At 40.5% G+C, this 22,436-nt stretch overlaps 1 protein-coding gene across 1 annotated transcript in view; it reads left to right on the forward strand.

The window, feature by feature from the left end:
• The first annotated feature begins 259 nt into the window (after positions 1-259).
• Positions 260-22,436, forward strand: part of LOC125933822 (kelch repeat and BTB domain-containing protein 6) — a 70,657-nt gene continuing 48,480 nt past the window's right edge. The window contains exon 1 of the mRNA XM_049647016.1: positions 260-4,177. Coding sequence (XP_049502973.1) covers positions 756-2,876 — 2,121 coding nt within the window. The 5' untranslated portion in view covers positions 260-755 and the 3' untranslated portion in view covers positions 2,877-4,177. The remainder of the gene's footprint in view (positions 4,178-22,436) is intronic.

Below are 22,436 nucleotides of genomic sequence, written 5' to 3' on the forward strand. Positions count from 1 at the left end.
TTTTCACAAATGGTAGAAGAAAAGCTAAAACCTATCTAACCCTTACATTATAGACACTGCGTAAGCACTTTATTAACCTAATCCGCAAATATTTATTCAGAGCATCCTATTTAACCTACGCAATTCATGTCGTCGTCACATCGGGCTATGATATACTGTTGTTCTTCACATTTTTAAAACCAGTTCTGAGAGCAAAGCCAAACAATTGACAAATACAGATCCGGCGTCTCATCTGGATTCCAAATCCAAAGTTCTAAACCATAAAACAGAACGAAAGAAAATTAGCGATTTCTAATTCCGTCACCCGAAACAATGAACGGCCGATAAATCTCGCGATACTATTGAAACTACTACCCCCAAAATGCACAGCGGCTTCGGTCCGTCCGCCTATCCCCTGGAGTCTGGAGGGTCCCGGCATGCCTCAAGGCGCGAAAGGCAGCCTGGGAACCGTAGTCCTCTTGGACGCCTACCGGTATTGCCAGCGCGGCAGTGGCGGATCTCGGTTCCGTCCAGCGGGTTCTGTAAAGCGAGCTGAGGCGGAGAAAGGGCGCGGAACTGGAAAGGGGTGAGTCAGGCGCTGGCTACGTGATAAAGGGAGGCGGCACTGCGGCATAAGACTGAATTAGGTAAATGGACCCGTGCTGCAGTCTCTCCGGAGACACCGTGATCTAGCGCCAGCGAGAAGAGGGCGAGGAGGAGCCAGAGCCCGGTCCTTGCACCCGTTCTCGCCCTCGTACCCCGCCGCCATCTCCACCATGCAGTCCCGGGAAGAAGCTCCGCGCTCTCGCCGCCTGGCCAGTCCCCGCGGTGGGAAGCGGCCCAAGAGGGTTCACAAGCCCACGGTTTCGGCTTTTTTCACGGGCCCGGAGGAGCTGAAGGACACGGCTCATTCTGCAGCCCTGCTGGCGCAGCTGAAGTCTTTCTACGACGCGCGGCTGTTATGTGATGTGACCATCGAGGTGGTGACACCTGGCAGCGGGCCTGGCACCGGCCGCCTCTTCCCCTGCAACCGTAACGTGCTGGCTGCCGCGTGTCCCTACTTCAAGAGCATGTTCACAGGTGGCATGTACGAGAGCCACCAGGCGAATGTGACCATGCATGATGTGGATGCCGAGTCCTTCGAGGTGCTGGTCGACTACTGCTACACAGGTCGTGTATCCTTGAGTGAAGCCAACGTGGAACGCCTTTACGCGGCCTCTGACATGTTGCAGCTCGAGTACGTGCGGGAAGCTTGTGCCTCCTTCCTAGCCCGCCGCCTTGACCTGGCCAATTGCACCGCCATCTTTAAGTTTGCCGACGCCTTCGGCCATCGCAAACTGCGATCACAGGCCCAGTCCTTCATCGCCCACAACTTCAAGCAGCTCAGCCAGATGGGTTCGATTCGAGAAGAGACTCTGGCAGACCTGACCCTCGCCCAGTTGCTGTCTATCCTGCGCCTTGATAGTCTAAACATAGAGCTTGAGCAGACCGTGTGTCATGTGGCAGTGCAGTGGTTGGAAGCGTCTCCCAAGGAGCGCGGTCCCAACGCTGCGGAAGTCTTCAAGTGTGTCCGCTGGACCCACTTCACAGATGAAAATAAGGACTACCTGGAAGGGCTGCTGACCAACACCATTGTGAAGAAGTACTGTCTGGACCTTATCGAAGGGGCCCTGCAGATGCGATACGGTGACAAGTTGTGCAAGTCTCTGGTGCCGAAGCCAGAGAGCAGTGGCGGCAGCAGCGGCAGCGGCACTAGCGGCGGTGGCGGCGGCAGCGGCGGCAGCGGCAGCGGCAACAGCAGTGGCGGCGGCGGCGGCGGCAGCGGCTGCGGCAGTAGCAGCAGCAGCTCTATGGTACCTACATCAGAAAATCCGCCCCAGAGGCTGGGTGTGTGCGCTAAGAAGATGGTGATCTTCTTTGGACATCCTAGGGATCCCTTTCTGTGCTGTGACCCGTACACCGGAGATATTTACAAAGTGCCGTCACCTCTGACCTGCCTTGCTCACACCAGGACTGTAACCACCTTAGCTGTCTGTGTCTCTCCAGACCATGACATCTACCTGGCTGCCCAGCCCCGGAAAGACCTGTGGGTGTATAAGCCAGCCCAGAATAGTTGGCAGCAGCTTGCCGACCGCCTGCTGTGTCGCGAGGGCATGGATGTGGCCTACCTCAATGGCTACATCTACATCTTGGGTGGGCGAGACCCGATTACCGGCGTTAAATTGAAGGAAGTGGAATGCTACAGTGTTCAGAGAAACCAGTGGGCACTGGTGGCTCCGCTACCCCATTCTTTTATATCCTTCGATCTAATGGTAATTCAGAACTATCTTTATGCTCTCAACAGCAAGCGCATGTTCTGCTACGATCCTAGCCACAATATGTGGCTGAAGTGTGTTTCTCTGAAGCGCAATGACTTTCAGGAAGCCTGTGTCTTCAACGACGAGATCTACTGTATCTGTGACATCCCAGTCATGAAGGTCTACAATCCAGTCAGAGGAGAGTGGAGGCAGATCAATAATATTCCCTTGGTGTCGGAGACCAACAACTACCGGATAATCAATCACGGCCAAAAACTGTTGCTGATCACGTCGCGCACCCCACAGTGGAAGAAGAACCGGGTGACCGTGTATGAATATGACACTAGGGGAGACCAGTGGATTAACATAGGTACCACGTTAGGCCTCTTCCAGTTTGATTCCAACTTCTTCTGCCTGTCAGCTCGTGTTTATCCTTCCTGCCTCGAGCCTGGTCACAGTTTCCTCACGGAGGAAGAAGATGTGCCGAGTGAATCCAGTACTGAATGGGATTTAGGTGGATTCAGTGAGCTGGACTCTGAGTCAGGAAGTTCAAGTTCTTTATCTGATGATGATTTGTGGGTTCAGGTAGCTCCTCAGTGAAATGCACAGGATCAGAATTTGTTGTAGACAGGTTGAAACACTACGGTGTTTTTACTGCTTTGGAAAGTGTCTTAAAGAGATACCCTTTCTCTTTGCTGGGAAAACAACAAAACAAAACAGGTTGATTAATTTCAGGTTTGGTTTAGAAAGGGTATTGTTTGAAATACTAACATATTTAATGTTAGGGAGTTTATACACTCAAAGAAATCAACCTATTTAATAATTTACTGTTCTAGAAGTCCTATATTGATTTGATTGTTTGGTATGTTTATGTTTGATTATACTAATTTAGTCTTCTGTTCTTAAATCTTATATTCTGTTTCGTGCCACAAGTACTGTGACTTGAATTTTGATTTTTAAAATAGAAAACTTACTGGCTAGGAATTACCAGGTGGGGTTTTGAAAGTATATATTTTCCTTCAGAACAGGGTAGTAGGTTTCCACAACTTTAAATTAGTGGGTTATTACAAAATGTGTTCTAATTTAAATATAGTTTGCCAGGTTTTAGCTTAGTTACCTCCCCTGTGTGAAGAAGAGAAACAAAGACAGCTTATATGTTTAATGTGACTGGTGATTTCATTTGTAATGATGTGCAGAATGGCAGTAAGCTCACTAAAAGTAAAAACGAAGCAAACACAAACAGGATTCTACTGTTTGGAAAGAAATTTGTTTTAAATTTGTAATATAAAATGTGTATTTGCAAACAGTGACCAGTTTTCCATCTGTTCTAGTAGTGTCACCAGTCATTGAGAAACCTTAAAAAAAACAAAAACAAAACTAACTTGCTTTGTCGCTTCACATTTTTGACCTATACTTGATACATGCTTCACAGAATCAGAGGAATAATCCTCTTTTTCACTGGAGACGATTGTGTAAATTTGTATCCATTGTCTTAAAAAGTTTATGTGATTCTTAAAATACTTGGGCTGTACAATTTTAGTGTTCATCTGAGATTTGTCAGCAAAATGTGATTATTCTTTGCTGTTTAATGAGATAATATTCGTTTTGAAAATATGTGTAAGCTAAGAACAGTATTTTATTGAGATCAGTAGATATTGTGTCTATCAACTATAAAATCAAGTGCCAGCAAAGGACTTTAAAACTTTAAGTTGTGTATAGAACTGTTTTGTGTAGCATTGAAATATTGTCAGTTTTTGTAAGTCACTAAATGTTATTATCAGCTTAAAGGTATTTTTGTATTAAAAGTTTACAGTTAAATAACATAAGTGAATGATGGCATTTGGGGCCAGTAGTGAAAGTATATTTCGTCTAAAATATTTCCCTAAGCAGTGGTATACATGGTTATTTTATTAGGATATTTGTATTTGTTCTGTGTTTCTCTGTGAACCACGCTCCAGTCTTTGTTTCTGTCACACTACGTAAGGGAATGTTCAGAAACAGAGACTAAATCATACAAAACTGACATTGCTAAATACAAGTGCTTACCTCTTGAGGGTTTACTAGATATGGTTGTCACGCTACATACACGTGATAATGACCGGTTGCTTATGGTGTATATGTTTTTTCTATACCCAGTTAGAATTTTCTTCTTGAATCTTCATTTAGTAACATGCTAATTCCTCTTCGATGTTTATGCTCTAGTGACAGAATGCTAACATTTCTTACACCCTGGCTGAGTACAGAGGATTGTGCTCTCAGGTGGGGACCTGAATTTTTTAATGAAATACCATAGGATGAAAATGGAGAAAGGGAGACACAAAAGGTTGAAAAAAAAGAAAAAAAGGTTGTCAGCCATTTTGATTGGCCATTTGAAGATACTACAAAACATTCCTGTTTAACATTTTTAGTGAAATAAGATGCTTGTCCTAACAGTATGTGTTCCTTCAAAAGGGCAAACATGCTTTTAGTTGTGTAAGACTACGTTTTGTTCTATTTAACAGCAGGGTTGTTACGAGCACTGTACTTAACACAAAGCTGTGTCTCAGTAGTGTATTTGGCCAATTTTTTCTTCACCAGTAACTTCTTGTGGGTAGCTTTTTGTTTTGTAAGGTTGAAATAGGACAGTGCTGATCTTAACCAGATTGTCCATCTGCAGAATTAAGGTATGCAAACGATTGAGGAGTGACAAATTCTCTGATTTGTCATTCTCAACCTTTGAGTTAGGTAAAAGCTAAGTAGCAGTGATATCTTGGTTTACAAAGAAGTTTTCTTGGGAAGAATTTTGGTTTCGTGATATATTTGTGAATTAGAGAATCGGTGTTAATCATTATTTTATAGGTAAGTGATTTGTATGTGATTAGTTGCAAATAAAACTGGTATTAGAACCTAAACTTCCTGACTTTTTAATTCAGTGTTTGTGCTAAATGTGTAATGCTCTTGCCTGTGCATTGAATGATGCAACCAGCAGTGTTGAAATCCCTTCTTGACGGGAAGCACCTTTGTCTCAGTTTTCCAATTAATCGGCACATCTTTTAGCAGATGTTCGATAGAACATTGCAAGACTACTCTTCTTAAGATTTAGAATGACCTTAATTACCTTTGTGTCTGTTCCTGTAGTCTGAAAAGTGTAACCCAAATTTTTATAACTTCTAAGTTTGAATGATAAGTGTCGTTAGGGTTTCCAAAAGGATAAACTAGAAGCTAATTTAGCAATTGGCTTGTTTATATATGGATTAAAGAAAGAAATTAAGTTATAATAGCTCTTTTCATTGATTTTAGTTAAGCAGAGATTTTTAAGGTTTCTGTACCTGACGTTTTTGAGAATCTGGGGAAAGCTTTTGATCTATTTCTTTTTTAAATTAAAAAAAAAAATTTTTTTTTTTTTTTAATTTTAGAGAAAGCGTGAGCAGGGAGAGAAAGAGAGGGAGAATCTTAAGCAGCTTCCATGCCCAGTGAGGAGCCCAATGTGGGGCGTGATACTACGACCTTGGGGTCATGACCTGAGCCAAAATCAAGAGTCAGATGTTCCACCAACTGCGCCACCCAGGCACCTCTTGATTTATTCTTAAGAAAAAGGCAAATTTGTTATAATTTTATAATGTCAAAGATGACAGGACACTTCTCATCTTAACTGAGGTAAGAATACATGTGACAGTCTCCTTCCCTTATCTGTTTAAAAAGGTCAAGGCCCTTTTCATCTAATTTTAAAGAAACATTCATTATAGCAAATATGATAAAGCAGGGAAGGTTAGGAAGCAAAATTATTTACAGAAAATATGACTCACAGTAGAAATGTAAGAGTTAATGTTTCTTTTAAAACCAACAAGAGTATAGAATATATACAAACCAATTGATTTTTTACATAATAATAAACGAGATAATGTTCACCGGAGCTGCCATGGAGGCAATAGGTTTTGTGTAGAACAGGAAAAAGGATCCCCTTCTTGACTGAGCCATTTGTCACCTGGATCTGTTTCATCAAACTGCCATTCCTTACATATATAACCTTGAGGACTCCACGTGGTCCAAGGCACAGAGAGAGTAGGGAACATATTGTTATATAACATCCCATCTGTATGTGAGACCCATTTTCTCTTAAAACAACCTAGTCTGTTGTCACCTAATGGACTCAACCTTTTACACTCTCACCTCCAAAGTTAAAATTGCTGCTTAGAAACACCATATCTTAATCAAATACTGTTTTGGGGCAAACTATTTGTTAATTCTAGGGAAACTAGCAAAAAGGGACTTTATGTGTCGGGCAAAATAATTTCTTTCAAACAAATGTTTGTGCCTTAGAGGAAGAGAAGAGCCAGAACTCAGTTGTAAGCAACATTACCTTAACATAGATCATCTTAAGAAAATTCGGTAGATTTTTTTTTTTTTTTTTTTTGCCTATTTTAACAGAAAAATCCAGCAAGGGAACTTACTTCAGGCACAGCCTGATCTAGATAGAGTCTCAGTGTCTTCAGGGCTTTCTCTGTTTAGAGAAGACCTAATGTTTTCTCTCACTTTGTATATTGGCTGGAATATAGGTCTGGTTGTTTGTAATAGAGACCCAATAGTTATTTAAATAAGTTTCTCCTATAAAAGTCCAATCTGTTATGTTTTTGCCCCTCATCTAGAAAATCCCCTGAGACCCAGGCTTTTCTGTTTCCCCATTCTGCCATCCTTGGGGTTATGTCCTGGTCCACACGGTTTAAACTGGTTTATACTTGTGTCCATATTCCAGCCATCAAGAAAAGAGGAAGGGGAAGGGAAAGGCATGAGCCTTCCTTATAAAGGAAGTTGTACACATCACTTCCAGTCACATGACCTACACCAGATCTTAACCACGTAGGCATACCTAACTTGAAGACTGCCTAGAAGAGGTAGTCTTTATTCTAGAACAACGTGTATTGAGTTAAAATTCAGGGGTTCCTTCTTATAGAATGGAGGAGAAAGGCTATTAGGTTAAATAGCAATCTCTACCACACCATCTGTCAGGCCAGATGTTATCACATGGCAGCCAAAGGGATAACACCATCCCCAGGGGTGATTGCAATCCGCGTAACATGGGCTGGGCCTTCCACTCCAGAAAGCCTTGGGGAGCTCCCTGGGCTCTTGCTGCTGCCCTGAACAGAAAAGGCAAGGAAAGGCACTTCATCTTGTTTTGACTAAATAAAGCTTCGTAGACTATGTGTATACTGAAACCCTAGATCATTAGCCAAAGTCTAGTGTTGGCATTATATCATGGAATGTTTCCACTTCCTGAGAGGAAAGAATAGAGTACTGACAAATGGCTCTGTATAATCAATGGTAGTATTAATTATCTTAAATAGCATATGTTGCTTCTGTTAAAAAGAAAAGAAAAGATATCAGAATCACAGAGTAATGATGAAAACTGGAAGTTTCTTAGAACAAGCTCAGCTATTTAGCAACATTCTAGCATTTTCTGTCCCTCAATCATCTTTGCAGTGCTGTGTGAATATAAATCTATTCGTCTCCCCCTCTGTTGAAGCCCAGACAGTTAGCCACAATAGTCTATTCAAAACCTAGTTTCTTGCTGAATTCTTGTACTGACTTCCGGTTAATCATAGTTTATTCAATATACACATAAAGTGTCACTTTCTGTGTTTGTGAAAACTTCAAAACAGCTGCAGAGAACATTTTGAATAACCGCTTCTGTCAAGTTTGTGATATAGTTTTTATCATTATAATTTTCATTACAAATACCCATATTTATTTTAAAAACACATTCAAACAACCCTTGTTTTTATATAGAACCCTAAACTCTACCAGCAAGTAAAGAGTAATACTTCAGTTAGTAGTTCTGTTTCTATCCCTACGTTAATAAAGATTCTAAGACTCCATTTTCTATTTCACTTCTTTTAGATCTCCTATAAGCCCAAAGACATGATTTTTAATATATGCCGTGACTGGGTCCTTCTGCATTTTCTGCACTAGATACCTCTGGTTTAGTATCACAACCCAATTACTTTCTTTCCTGTAGGACCTTCTCACATGCGGGAATTATTCATTTTATTGATTTGTTTACTCTTTATTATCTGTCTCCTGCTCTAGAATATGAACTCCATCATGGAGGGACCACGTCTGTCTTTGCCTCAGCTCCTAACATAGCCAGGCACAGCATCAGCATTCAACGAATATTTGTTGAACAAAGAAATAAACGTATTTGGTGCTTGTTTGCATTTATATGAGAAACACTCGCATTTAGAAATCTCATCTTTTTGTCAATTTTCCAGCTTTGAGGGAGAGCTATTATTAAACTCTTTTGTCTGGTTGTCATAGCAACCCACTGGCCTCCAGAGCTACAGGTTATTTCTGATGGGCATATTCTACCAGACAACCAAACGCAGGGTTTTTTCAATTACGGAATAATGATGCTATTATAAATCACATTCCTCACACTGTATATTTCTTTATCTTTTATAAAGAATGCAGGGAATTAGAAAGCAAACAAATCTGTTCAGATTGTAAACGCTATAGGATATAAAGCAGTATAATTACTATATCTCTAAACCCCCAAGCCTTTCTATCCCCTCCAAGTTCTCCACTTTTCCACAAGTACCTGTGAATTTGGTTGGGTTTTCTGTCTGAGTTGTTAACGAAGTTTAAAAATTAATTGCTCCAAAACAAACTAAAGAGCTCTTGTCATGGCTTAGTTTTCCTTTTTCTCCTCCTTGCTTGTTTCTTTCTTCTTTATTTTTTATTATTTTTTTTTTTAGTTTGTTTATTTTTGACAGAGCATGAGCCGGGGAGGGGTAGAGAGAGAGGGGAGCAGAGTATCTGAAGCAGGCTCCGCACTGACAGCAGCCAGCCCGATGTGGGGCTTGAACCCCATAGACTATGAGATCATGACGTGAGCCAAAGTCAGATGCTTTATCAACTGAGCCACCCAGGTGTCCCACCTCCTTGCTTGTTTCTTAAATTTCACACAAAATTAGCGAATGATAATTTTACAAATGATAGTCTTACAAAAATTGAGATTTGTGCTGAAAAGGTCCCAAATTAGGTACTTCCCACCCTTGTTCCTTCCGCTCATATTTTAGTTTCAGGAGCCTCAAGAGGGTTTTATTAAACTGAGGTAGTAATCATAGAAATCATAGAAATGTTCAATACAGCAGGGTTTATCTGGGCCACTCAGCCAGCCGTCAATGTAGGTTTTCAAAGGCAGAGCCTGTTCTCTACTCCTGGATACGCTGAGGGCACCATTTTACCTGTATGTTATGATGCATTTTCTCTTCTGTAGGTTTTCATCACGTACTGGGGAGTCAGGTACCGCCCCGTTCCAGTGTATACCCGTTGGAAGTAATCATTGTGGTAATCCAATGTGGTAATCGTTACCACACCCTTCCTCTGCGCAGTTCTGAATGCTTTTCTCATCAATAAGGTTATAATACCACCAGTGAGCAGTCTCACAACCTCATCTAAATGAAAATTGTCTTGCAGTTAACTTGCCTTCTGGGTTTTGACATAAAAGCAGTAACCACCCACAGCTGCCAGTTAGCAGGCATTGTAAAGGGATTCATGCTAAACGGATGATCTTGATTTGTCTTCCCCTTTTTTTTAAAGTTTATTTATTTATTTTGAGAGAGAGCAAGCACATGCAAGTGGGGGAAGAGTAAAGAGAGGGAGAGCGAGGGAATCCCAAGCAGGCTCTGCACTGTCAACATGGAGCCCAATGCAGAACTCACACCCATGACCCATGACCCTTGAGATCATGACGGAGCCACCCAGTCATTTTTAACACATTTAAACAGAGGGGTTCGACAGCAGGAAGAAAGGATCAGCAAACTCTTGTTACTTGTGGAATTTCAAACCATGCACCGACCCAGTTACCTTTTTATTATTTGTTTTACATGAGGGATACCGTCAATGTCACGTACTGACAATTGTACAGATATTAGTGATTCTATCTACTGGAAAAACAAGTCGAGCAAAGATGTTAGGAAACCATTACATCTGATACTGCTTTTCAACCTGAAGACTTCCTCTATCTCTATTCTATTTTATTTTAAAAAAATTTTTTAAATGCTTATTTATTTTTGAGAGAGAGAGAGAGAGTATGAGTGGGGCAGGGGCAGCGAGAGAGGGAGACACAGAATCGGAAGCAGGCTCCAGGCTCCGAGCTGTCAGCACAGAGCCCGATGTGGGGCTCGAACTCACGAACGGTGAGATCCTGACCTGAGCCAGTCAGACGCCTAACCGACTGACCTACCCAGGCGCCCCTATCTCTATTTTAAGAAACAGAACAGGGGCACCTAGGTGACTCAGTCGGTTGATCATTCGACTCTTGGTTTTGGCTCAGGTCACGATCTCACGGTTTCAGATGTTCAAGGCCCACAAGAGGCTCTGCGCTCACAGCACAAAGCCTGTTTGAGATTCTCCCCCTCTCCCTGCCCCTCCCCTGCTTACACTCTCTCTGTGTCTCTCAAAAGAAATAAACATAAAAAAAAGTTCTTTTAATAATAAACAGAACAGTTATGAGCCATAATGGAAATAAGCATGTGATAATACTGGCAGGCTATATGCGACAATTCAGCATCGAGGTTAGGGTCCATGTGAAGAACAGAAGCCCAAAATGGAGTCAAAATATCGTATTTTGCAATGAAACAAATACTGGCATATCAAAACGAATTAGAAAAAGTAAGAGTACTACAGAATATGGGGCGCCTGAGTGGCTCAGTCGGTTAAGTGTCCAACTTCGGTTCAGGTCATGATCTCACAGTTCATGGGTTCGAGACTGAGGTTGGGCTGTCTGCTGACAACCTGAAGCCTGGAGCCTGCTTCAGATTCTGTGTCGCACTCTCTCTGCCCTCCCCTGCTTGTGTTCTTGCTCTCTCTTAAAACTAAATAAACATTAAAAAAAATTTTTTTTTTAATTATCACATAATAATTCCAAGTTTATGTTTTAATGCTACACTTAAGGAAAGTTGGATTCAATTCAGGAGAATAAAGAGGTGAATTTGCGAATTTTCTAGGCTTAGAAATAGATTACACAGATTCTGTTTGGAATAACAAGTTATACCTTGAGATTTTAGGTATGATTCTGATCATTTTTATGTATATTAGGGAGCTGCTCAAAGACAGTAACTTAACCTCTCAAAACAAGATATTCATGTATTTTTTCATCTATTCTCAATCTCTTGCTTACTTTCTGGATTTGAAGATCGTTTTCTTTTGGACTCATAGTTATGTGTCATTGCTTAACCAACATCTTTCCTGACCCTCATCTAATAACTGGAATAGCACACCTGGGCAATTCAGTCAGTTAAGCACTGGATTCTTCCTTTCAGTCGGGTCATGATCTCACAGTGGGAAGATCAAGCCCCACATTGGCTCCCTGCCGAGCAGGGAGACTGCTTAAGATTCTCTCTCTCTACCCCTTCCCCACCCCCTCTCTGTCTAAAACAAAAATTAAACAAAAATTTAAAATTAATAATTGAAACAACTCAAGATTTTATGAGTTCACACTCACATGTTCCTTTCATATTCCAAGTTGGGTTACAGTACCCTTTTCATTTTGTCATACTTCCTCAAATCTTTTCTTGAAAACAAGTTTGGTTGTACAGATTTTATAGTTCATACTATAGATACAATTTTATGTGATTTTGTCACACTTCCTCATTTCACAAAAAGTTCTATATGTGTGCCCATGTGCATACACGAATATGATAAAGACTATATATGCAAAGATGTTTGTTGTAGTATTATTTATAATGGCAACGTTAAAAAAGTCATTAAAGTTCATCAGCAAATATTCATATCCTAAGCAAATACACAAATATTCAGTAAGGATTTACAGAATTTTCAGTAAGGACGACAGAACCACATGCAGCTCTTCGAAAAAATGTGAAGCTGTGTGCACTGATATGGGAAAAAGTTTGCCATAGAATTTGTTGTGGTGCAGGGGCCACCTGGGTGGCTCAGTCAGTTAGACATCCAACTCTTGATTTCTGCTCCGGTCACGATCTCACGCTTTCGTGGGTTTGAGCCCCGCATCTGATGGCTCTGTGCACTAACTACATGGAGCCTGCTTGGGATTCTCTCTCTCCCTCTGTCTCTGGCCTTCCCCTGGTCACACACACTCTTTCTCTCTCTCTCTCACTCTCTCTCTCTCTCTCTCTCTCTCAAAATGAACTTAAAAAAAACCCACAAAATTCACAGAGTACAGAAGATATATAATGAGAGGTCCCCCTCCTTTTCCTTGTCCGTCTTATCCCTGTCCTCTTAACACCTAGTTTTCTTTTCCAATGTTACTAATTTTGTGTGAATCCTTTCAGGCATATTTTCTGGACATATTTGACAGTATGCATATCTTCTTTTTTTTCTTTCTTCTTTTTTTTTTTTTTCTAAAATGGCAACATTCTGTATAAGCTGCTTCTGGGAGCACATTCTCTATCAGTATGTCAGGAACATGTTCATTCTTTGATAGTTTTAGAGTAGACATTGTACAAATATATCATAATCCAATCAGTTTCTCTGGATGGACATTTAGGTGGCTGACAGTCCTTTGCTATTACTAACAATGCCGCTGTGAATGCTCTTGTACTTGGATGCTTTTCATATCTTTGCCAAAATTTCTGTAGGACAAAGTTCTCAAAGGGTATGTGCATTTGGAATTCTGATGAGGTATTACAAAATTGCCGTCTGGAAAAGTTATGCCAACTTATGCTGCCACCAGCAGTGGGTAATGCCATTTCCCTACATCCTCTCCCAGAATGTGTTACTAGATTATAGATCTTTGCTCTGACTTGATTCTGACTTGACTTCTGCTTAAGAAATGTTTATTTCTGTATGTTCTCAGAGCTAGGGTTCTGCCTTTGCTTTTTCTGCCTAAATTAACCAGAGGAGGTTTCTGTTGTTTGCAACCAAGAACCTAGGCCTACATGTCCGTGAGCTATGATCAATTTTTAAGAAAAGAATCAAGGAGTGCCTGGCTGGCTGTCGATAGAGCATGTGACTCTTGATCTCAGGGTTGTGAGCTCAGGCCCCACATTGGGTGTGAAGCCTACTAAAAAAAGAAGAGAATAAAATCAAGTTGACAAGTAATATGCATACAGTGATTCTTATTTTTATAAAGCCAAAACAAATCAAAACAAAACCAACATACACATGCATGTGGGTGTTTACAGAACTATCTGTAAGGGCACATACAAGACAGTGGTTGGTTACTTCTGGGTAGAGGGACTGACAGACAAGGTTAGGGGAACATTTTAACCTTCCCCCTCAGATACTTGAATATCACTGGAATTTTTTACAATGAGCATATTACACTTTTAATTAATTTATTTATTATTAAATTATTTTTTAATGTTTATTTATTTTTGAGAGAGAGACAGAGTGTGAGCCAAGAAGGGGCAGAGAGAGAGAAGGAGACACAGAATCTGAAGCAGGCTCCAGACTCTGGGCTGTCAGCACAGAGCCCGACGCAGGGCTCGAACCCGTGAACTGTGAGGTCATGACCTGAGCCAAAGTCTGGCGCTTAACCAACTAAGCCACCCAGGCGCCCCACAATGAGCATATTACACTTTTTAAAGTTTTAAATTAAAAAAAAATAGGAAAACTCTTCTCAAATTCTCAAATCCACAGTGCTGTATTAGTTTGCTAGGGCTGCTCTAACCAAACACCACAGACGGCGTGGCTCTGACAACAGAGTATATTTTCTCACAGTCCTGGAGGCTAGAAGTCCAAGATCAAGGTGCTGACAGATGCAGTTACCAATGTGTTCTCTCTGAGATCTGAGATTGAGGGGTAGCAAGAGACCATCTTTTTCATTCCTATCCATCTATCCATCTTTTTCATTCCTACTTGGTTCCGTTTTTATGGGGAAATCACAGTGATATTAGTTTTATGAAAATATTCCTCAAAATCAATGGACACAGGTAGTGTCTCAGACATAACAGTTTGGGTCAGAGGCCTCGGGAATGGCAGAAGGCAGGAAATGGCATTCTTACATGGAGCTACAGTCAACAGACATTTTGAGAACCAGTGAACATCTTTACAGTCTGCATGAATTTGAAAATTGGCTACAACAGATATTCAACCCATGTGGGTAGAACTGAATCTTTCAAAGATGATGTGACATGCCCTTGTCCTATTTACATGGTTTGGGTCACAGATTTTACCTATGACTGCCTAGCCTTTAGTGTTATCATCCCTTGTCAATTTTCTTCCACTTCCACCTCAGGCCAGCCCTCTTCTCTTTTCCATCTGACCTTGTTCCAGGAAGCTCTTTCATCTGGGCGTAGGGCAAAGCAAAGGAGCATAGACCCTATGGCTGGATGTGCCAGATTCCCAGAGAAGCCCATTTTCTGTAATGACAGAATTTGTTTTTCTCTTTTTCTCCTTTCTGTGGTCAATGACAAGGGTCAAAGGCATTTAATCAAACCTTTATAGAGAGATGAGTCCCATCACCATGCAGTGCGATGGTCAAATTTTTCCTTCTGTCAAAAAATGTATTTGGGAACAGAGCTGAGCATGATGTGTGAGGTCTTTTTACAGTCGCTGTTGAAATATGTGTATGGCACAGATTTGCTAGGCCATTATTTCATCTGTCTCTGGATAAATATTGAAATTGTTGTTAGTATGGATAATACTTAGGAAACATGAGGACATGTTGTCTTTATTCCGCCAGCTAAATTCAGCTGAGTTCAGCCAGCTAAAGCCAAAATTACCTTCTGATCTCTGAACTGAAATAATGTTCGAGAAGGCAGTGCAACCACAGCAAAGTCTACAGTTCAGATGTCTGATTGCGGTTTCAGAAATAATGACATAATGAAGCTTATAGTAAGAAAAACAAAAACAAAAAACTTCTCAAGCCAGCATGTGGTGCCACAATTTATAATGTTTGGGCTACTTTAGGCTTTAGGAACAGCTTGCCAATAGCTTTGCCAATTATTTAAGTGATGTAATTTAATTTATTCTGCATCACATAGTGGTTTATTAAGGAACTTGCATTTAGCTCCTTGGTCCTGGAGGACCAGCTCATTTGTTATTGGTGCTAACAATTTCCAAGCTCTCTCTGCAGACTTCTCCATCATCCTAACTCCAAGAGGAAGGGAGAAATTTGATCTCAGGTAGTAATCAAGTGCTGATAAAGACTTACTTTATGAGCTAGACCTGACGTCTCAAACTTCAATTTGAACTTGTAAAATAAGAAGACAGAATGATGTTCTAGTCTCAAGATATTGGAGAAAATCTATCTTTGGTCCAGAGTAAGGCTCTTTCTCCTGAGTCCACTGCAATTGTTTGTTGTATGGCAGAGCCCTGGGCAGTCCTTTGTATAATTGCTTTCATCTTCTTTGTCAAAGAAGTGGAGAACTACATAACACAGGAGACAAGGAAGGGAAATGAAACACTAGCGAGAAGCTTGACGGGAAGGGAAAATTCCACCTCTGAAAAGAACTCCAGCCAGTAACGGGTCTCTAAGCACTTAGAGTGGTCCCTGTTTAATTTCAAGCCTGGGACCCTGAAAGCTAGATTCCCAATGCAAATTAAAGAATTAAGGAACTTGTCTGAACTGATAAGGAGAAAAAAAAATCTTGGGATTGATTCTCCATTTGCCCCAGTGCCAGCAGTTACTTGAGGTCTCTGCATTACCTTTTCTAGAAACACCCAGGCCAATACTTCCCTCTACCGCTGGGAAGCAATTCTACAACATGCATCGGCCATAATTATACAAAACAGCATACCTGTTTCACAGGTGTAGAAACTGAGACATAGGTGTGACGTTGACTTTTGCAAAGTAAAGTCAAAAGAAAAAGTTTAGTAGTGGTTCAAGACTCACTTTTGTAGAATATCTATAGGTCAGTGCAGGCAAATTTGCCTTTCTGAATATAGATCTTAACCAATTTACGTGAAGATATGAGGCTTGTCCAAAGGAAATAGGTTTTTAAATATGTATTTGAAATAGATTTTTAAAAAATTGGTAGGGGGTGCCTGGGTGGCTCAGTCGGTTAAGTGTCTGACTTGGGCTCAGGTCATGATCTTGTGGTTCATGAGTTCGAGCCCCACATCGGGCTCTGTGCTATCAGTTCAGAGCCTAAAGCCTGCTTTGGATCCTGTGTCTCCCTTGCTCTCTGCTCCTTCCCTGCTGATGTTCTGTCTCTGTCTCTCTCTCTTAAAAATAAATAAAACATTTAAAAAAAAATTGCTAGAATCTCAGCTGTAACACGTAGAGAGCTTGAAAGCCATCAATTCCAGCCCTCTCAAGAAGAAAAATGTTTCACAAAATTAAAATCAATAAATTTTCTTACAGCCATCAGAAAACTGGCTAGTCTTTACCAGAGAGACTAGTAAATACCGAGAACGTGTCAGTTTACCTGCTTAAATACCGAGAACGTGTCAGCTTACCTGCAGTAGAAGCCCTGCAGCCAGTACTGTAGGTAACAAAGGTAACTGACAAATCGCTGGAGGCTGAAGGTGAACTGCCTGAGTTACCAGCTCCTGAGAGCCCAGTCTAAGGTGGGGTGGGGGGGTGAGGGAGGACAAGCTTCTTTGACTTTACCTCCTGGAGCGCCACCAGTCCTCATAGTGAAGACCTGAGAAAAGTTCCCTCTGTTTGGCTCAGGGGGAGGGGGAAAATATCCATTTTGAAATATGCCTAGGGGGAAAAGAATCATTTTGAAATACCTTCAGGTGCATTGTTTTTCATAACAAAGGCCCACCATCATGGGAAACTGCCTTATCAGAGCCTTAAGGAAGGTAGGAGAAGGGAAATTCCAACTCTAGCACCTTGGAGTCTTCCAGTATCACCTAGGTGGGGGAGAGAGGACGCTGACAAGCACTTATGAAGGTCACAACCCACTGAACACCAAGACTTAATCACCAGATAATAGGATGCTTCCCTTCCACTTTAGCACCACATCAACAGGGTCCCCGTATAGTAACAGTGCAAACAGCTGAAAGAATGAACCACGAGGCTCAGGCTCTATTTAAGAAGGAATTTCTAGGCCAAGACAACAGAGGAGAGAAAAACAAGGACATTAGATCAAATTGAAACCTCTGACATCTACAGCTGTAGGAAACATTAAACACAGCCTAACTCCAAGGGAAACAAGCATAAAATCTCACAGGAAAGGCCTATTTACCTCACTTCTTTTTCCAATACATCATGAATGGCTTTCAACAAAAAAAATTACGGGGCATGCTAAGAGATAAAAACGAGTCTGAAGAGACAAAGCAAGTATAGGAAATAGATATAAATATGGCAGAAATTTTAGAATTATGAGAAGTTTAAGATAACTGATGAAAATGCTAATGGCTCTAATGGAAAAAGTGGTTAACATACAAGAACAGAAGAGTGATGTATAGAGAGATGGAAACAGAAGCAGAGAGAGAGAACCTCAAAAAAATCAAAAGGAGGTGCACCTTGGGTGGCTCAGTCAGTTAAGCATCCGACTCTTGATTTTGGCTCAGGTCATGATCTCACAGTTCAGTTCATGGGTTCGAGTCCCGCATCGGGCTCCATGCTGACAGTGCAGAGCCTACTTGGGATTCTCTATCTCTCCCTCTCTCTCTGCACCTTTCCTGCTTGCTCTCTCTCTCTCTCTAAATAAATAATCATTTTAAAATATCAAAAGGAAATTCCATGAATAAGAAACATTGTACAAATGAAGAATGCCTTTGATGGGCTCATTAGTAGGCTGGACATGGTCAAGTTAGCCATCAGTCAGCTTGAAGGTATGTCCATTGAAATCTCCCAGTGTGAAATGCAAAGAAATAAAAGAATGAAAAGCAACAACACTGGAACAGAATATCTAAGAAGTATAGGACACCAAGAGTAAATTCTAACGTAAGCTCTGGGCTTTGGGTGATTATGTGTCAATGTAGGTTCACCAGTTGTAACCAATGTACCACTCTGTTGAGGGATGTTGAAAACGGAAGATATACATATGTGGGGGCAGGGAGTACATAGGAAGTCTCTGTACCTTCTTTTCTTTTTTTTAATGATTTTATTTTTTAAGTAATGTCTACACCCAATGTGAGGCTCCAACTCACATCAGCGAGATCACGAGTCACATGCTCAACCGACTGAGCCAGCTAGGCACCCCTGTACCTTCTTTTCAATTTTGTTGTGAACCTAAAACCTTTCTTTAAAAATCCCCATTTTACAGATAAGAAGGTAGAGGTAGAGAGTTTAAATAGCTTGCCTAAAATTTTCCAAGGTCTGCCACGTACAAAGGTGGGATTGGCAGAATCCATCTGGCAATAGAACTTTATCTTTAACCAGTGCACTTTTTTTTCTGAATCTTGCTTCTTTTACCTAAAAATGTATGTTGCAGATCAATTCATAAAAGCACCTATAGAGTTCCTTTTAATTTAATCTGTTTTGTGTTGCTAGACCTTCAAGTTGTTTCTAATCTGATTTAGAAATAATGCTACATTAATCTTATACATGTCACTGCTGTCAATGTGAAATGAACAAACCTTTCAGAATTTCTAACAGTAAGAAAGAGTTTTATTTGAGCCCAAGTTAGGACAGTTGCCTGGGAAACATACTCTTCACAAGGAAGAAAGTGCTTCAGAGAATGAACAGTTTTTACACAGTTATGTGCTTTTTTACATATTGTAACAGCTCATAAGATTATAGATTAGCAGATAGGCAGGAATCACAAGTTTTATCATAAAGGAATGCAGGGAGTAGAAGACTTGATCAATATCTCAAGGACAAGATGGTTTTCCTTTAGGCTACTCACTCACAAAGCAGATGTACAATGCATGTGTGGTGGGCCATAAATCAGGCTTTTGATTTGAACAAAGTTAATATATATAATCATGTTGACTAAGAAAGAAATCTAAAATGGCTTCCCTTTATATCAGGTCTTAGAGTTTCTTTTTCATCATTTTCTCCTTTTGATCAATAATCTTTTGACAGAAAGCACTGAGGATCATTATTTTGTCCCTCGATACTAGGGTTATTGCTTATCTGCCCTGGGTCCATCACGTCCCTGCTTTGGATTACCTAGGAGTCTACGTGGGGGGAGAGATGTCAACAGTATGGTCTTTAATAGGGGATATTATAATTATATATTTATTTTTTTAATGTTTATTTATTTTGATAGAGTTCAAGTGGGAGAGGGGCAGAGAGACATAGAGAATCCTAAGCAGGCTGAGAGCTGTCAGAGCTGAGCCCCACGCAGGGCTTGATCTCATGAACCATGAGATCACAACTTGAGCCGAAATCAAGAGCTGGATGCTCAACTGGCTGAGCCACCCAGGTACCCTGATATATATATATTTATATTTATTTAATATATATATTTATAATATATATTTATATTTAATATATATATATATTTATTTTGAAGGAGAGAAAGAGAACACGAGTTGAGGAGGGGCAAAGAGAGAGGACAGAGAATCCCAAGTGGGTTCTGGGCCTGCCGTCAGTGCAGAGCCCAAGGTGGGGCACAAACTCACAAAGTGTGAGATCATGACCTGAGCCGAAGCTAAGAATTGGACACTTAACCTACTGAGCCACTCAGGTGTGCCATCAATGAAATGAAACTGTGTGCAAACACTGTATGTGTGCTTTGTGGTGAGTTTTGCCTTTACATTTTTTGGTAACACTTATAGCATAAATATAGAAATAATATAAAAATCCAGTTAATAACATTCAAAGTAACTAACGAAGAGTAGGGACAGACATACATGACAAGAGAAGAATCTAAAAATATCCATTACATTTATTTTGATAATCTTAAATTAATTTGAGTATCTGTTTACCTTTTTTATCTAGTTATTTGTACTTTATGATGTTTTATCTGATTGGTTTAAAATAGTCATTAAGGGGCACCTGGGTGGCTCAGTTGGTTAAGTGTACAACTCTTGATTCAGCTCAGGTCATGATCTCATGGTTCCTGGTGTTGAGCCCTGCATCTGCTTGTGATTCTCTCTCTCTCTCTCTCTCAAAATAAATAAATGAACTTAAAAAATAAATAGATAAAAATAAAAAATAGTCATTAAATTTTATGTTATTATAAATAAGTAATCATTTCTCTGGTCAATTAGTTTCCATAGATATTACATCTTGTGGTGGTTGTAATTCTATCTCCCAAAACATTTGGTTATTAATATCAATATTAGTGTAATTTTTGTTAGAGTCAGGCAATTCTATTCGAGGTGTAAAGCCAATCTTATACTATATAGCAGTAGCATTATAATAAAAAGTACTCTGGTCACACAATAAATCAAGGAGTAATACAGAAGTGTTTTGTAAACCTTCCCAACAAAATCTTCCTTTTTCCCGTATACTGTGTGTTAGTTTGTATAGGCATAGCCATTATGGACCAAGTTGGAGTGAATTCAGGGTTCCATTGTTGTTCAGGGAATAATCATATATCTTGCCTGAATTCACAGATGTCTGTATATAATGGAATCCAATAAGAATCATTGGCTAATAAGGCCTATCTTCCTCTAATCAGAAGAACTCTGGTGGTATTTACAATAGTTTCTTTTCCTATTATGGTGTTGAAATAAGTCTGGTTGGCCATAAATTTGGGTATTAAGGAGGTAAATAAACATTATAAAACTTACAGAAGTCTTTAATGATTTTCCACACATTAGGAAAGCTGTACATTTTGGGTTTCTGCAGTTAATAAAGAAGGTCACGGACCCATATTTACCTCGGAACCTTATGGGTTGTATGGTAGAGTTAGATTTCAGAGGTGGCTGAAGCCACCAAGTTATTCCTTCAGTAGCATCTCTGACAGATAGCCATTGTTTTTTTCTTATTTTGTTTCAGGCCGTTCCATCCACACAATGTGAGTACATTTGGATATTTTGGCATGTTGGACAAGCTGTTGCTCAGTTTCTCCCATTGTTGTAGCTGGGTGGCTTGCTTCAATTATCACCTAAGTTTATAGAGATTCAATTGTCAATCTGTTAAGTGTTATGTATAAAACAGGTTAAATGTGACTTAGGTAATGTTTCTTTCTTTTTTTTAAGATCCATAGAGCAGACATGATCTTTTTTTAAAAAATTAAGTTTATTTATTTTTGAGAGAGAGACAGAGAGAGTGAGTGGGGGAGGGGCAGAGAGAGGGGGAGAGAGAGCATCCTGTCAGCACACAGCCCCATGTGGGGCTCCAACTCACAAACCACAAGGTCATGACCTCAGCTGAAACCAATAGTTGGATGCTTAACTGACTGAGCCACCCAGGCACCCCCTGATCTTTTTGTAAAAAATGTTTATTTATTTGTGTGTGTGTGTGTGTGTGTGTGTGTGTGTGTGTGAGAGAGAGAGAGAGAGAGAGAGAGAGAGAGAGAACGAACATGCAGGGGAGGGGCAAAGAGAGAGGGAGGCAGAGAACCCAAAGAGGGCTCTGCGCTGACAGCAGGGAGTCCGATGTGGGGCTCCAACTCACAAACTGCAAGGTCATGACCTGAGCCGAAGTCTGACACTTAACTGACTAAGCCACCCAAGCACCCCTAATATTACAATTCTAAAAGAAGAATGGAAATATAGGCCTGGTCCTGAATCTCGGGAAAAGCGGTCTACCCTGATGTCATCTACTTCTCATGGTAGTTTGTAGCTTGAATGTCTCTGATGATCTTTGAGTGGCCCACTGAGCAACAGGCACAAAGATTGATGCTGCATGAACTACTGCAGTAGTTTCTTTACATCAAGGTGTTTATATTTGAAATTTGCAGGGCTTCAGGGAAAAGGACAGTTTTAGTTCTCAAATGATTCCAAGTTAGAAAGGTGGGAGGAAAATCAACGTGTTGGTTTGGACAGCTGTAGCCTGGCATTGGAGAACACTGCTAGAAGAAGTCAGGATCTAGTCTAGTGCACAGTGAATAGTATTAAAATCTAATATCTACAAAGATGTGTTGTTGAAACATTTTTTTTCTATTATCACCCTCATTTTTACCCAAAAGAGCCAAATTAAGACTGATTTGTTTGTAATCAGTTCTAATTAACATGGCCTCATTATTTACGTAAGCACAGGAAGAATAGTGATTGACCATATAAGTTCTTTTGGATCTGCTTTGCTGGAACTTTTTATAAGCAATTTTAGGTTGAACTTTTAATAGCCTCTCAGCCTCTCAAGACCAGAAGCCAAGCCGAATTCTTTTTTTTTCTAAAAAAATTTTTTTAATGTTTATTTATTGTTGAGAGAGGGAGAGAGAGCATGAGCAGGGGAGGGGCAGAGAG

The sequence above is a fragment of the Panthera uncia genome, assembly GCF_023721935.1.
Source record: "Panthera uncia isolate 11264 chromosome A1 unlocalized genomic scaffold, Puncia_PCG_1.0 HiC_scaffold_16, whole genome shotgun sequence".
In the NCBI taxonomy this organism is placed as follows: Eukaryota; Metazoa; Chordata; class Mammalia; order Carnivora; family Felidae; genus Panthera; species Panthera uncia.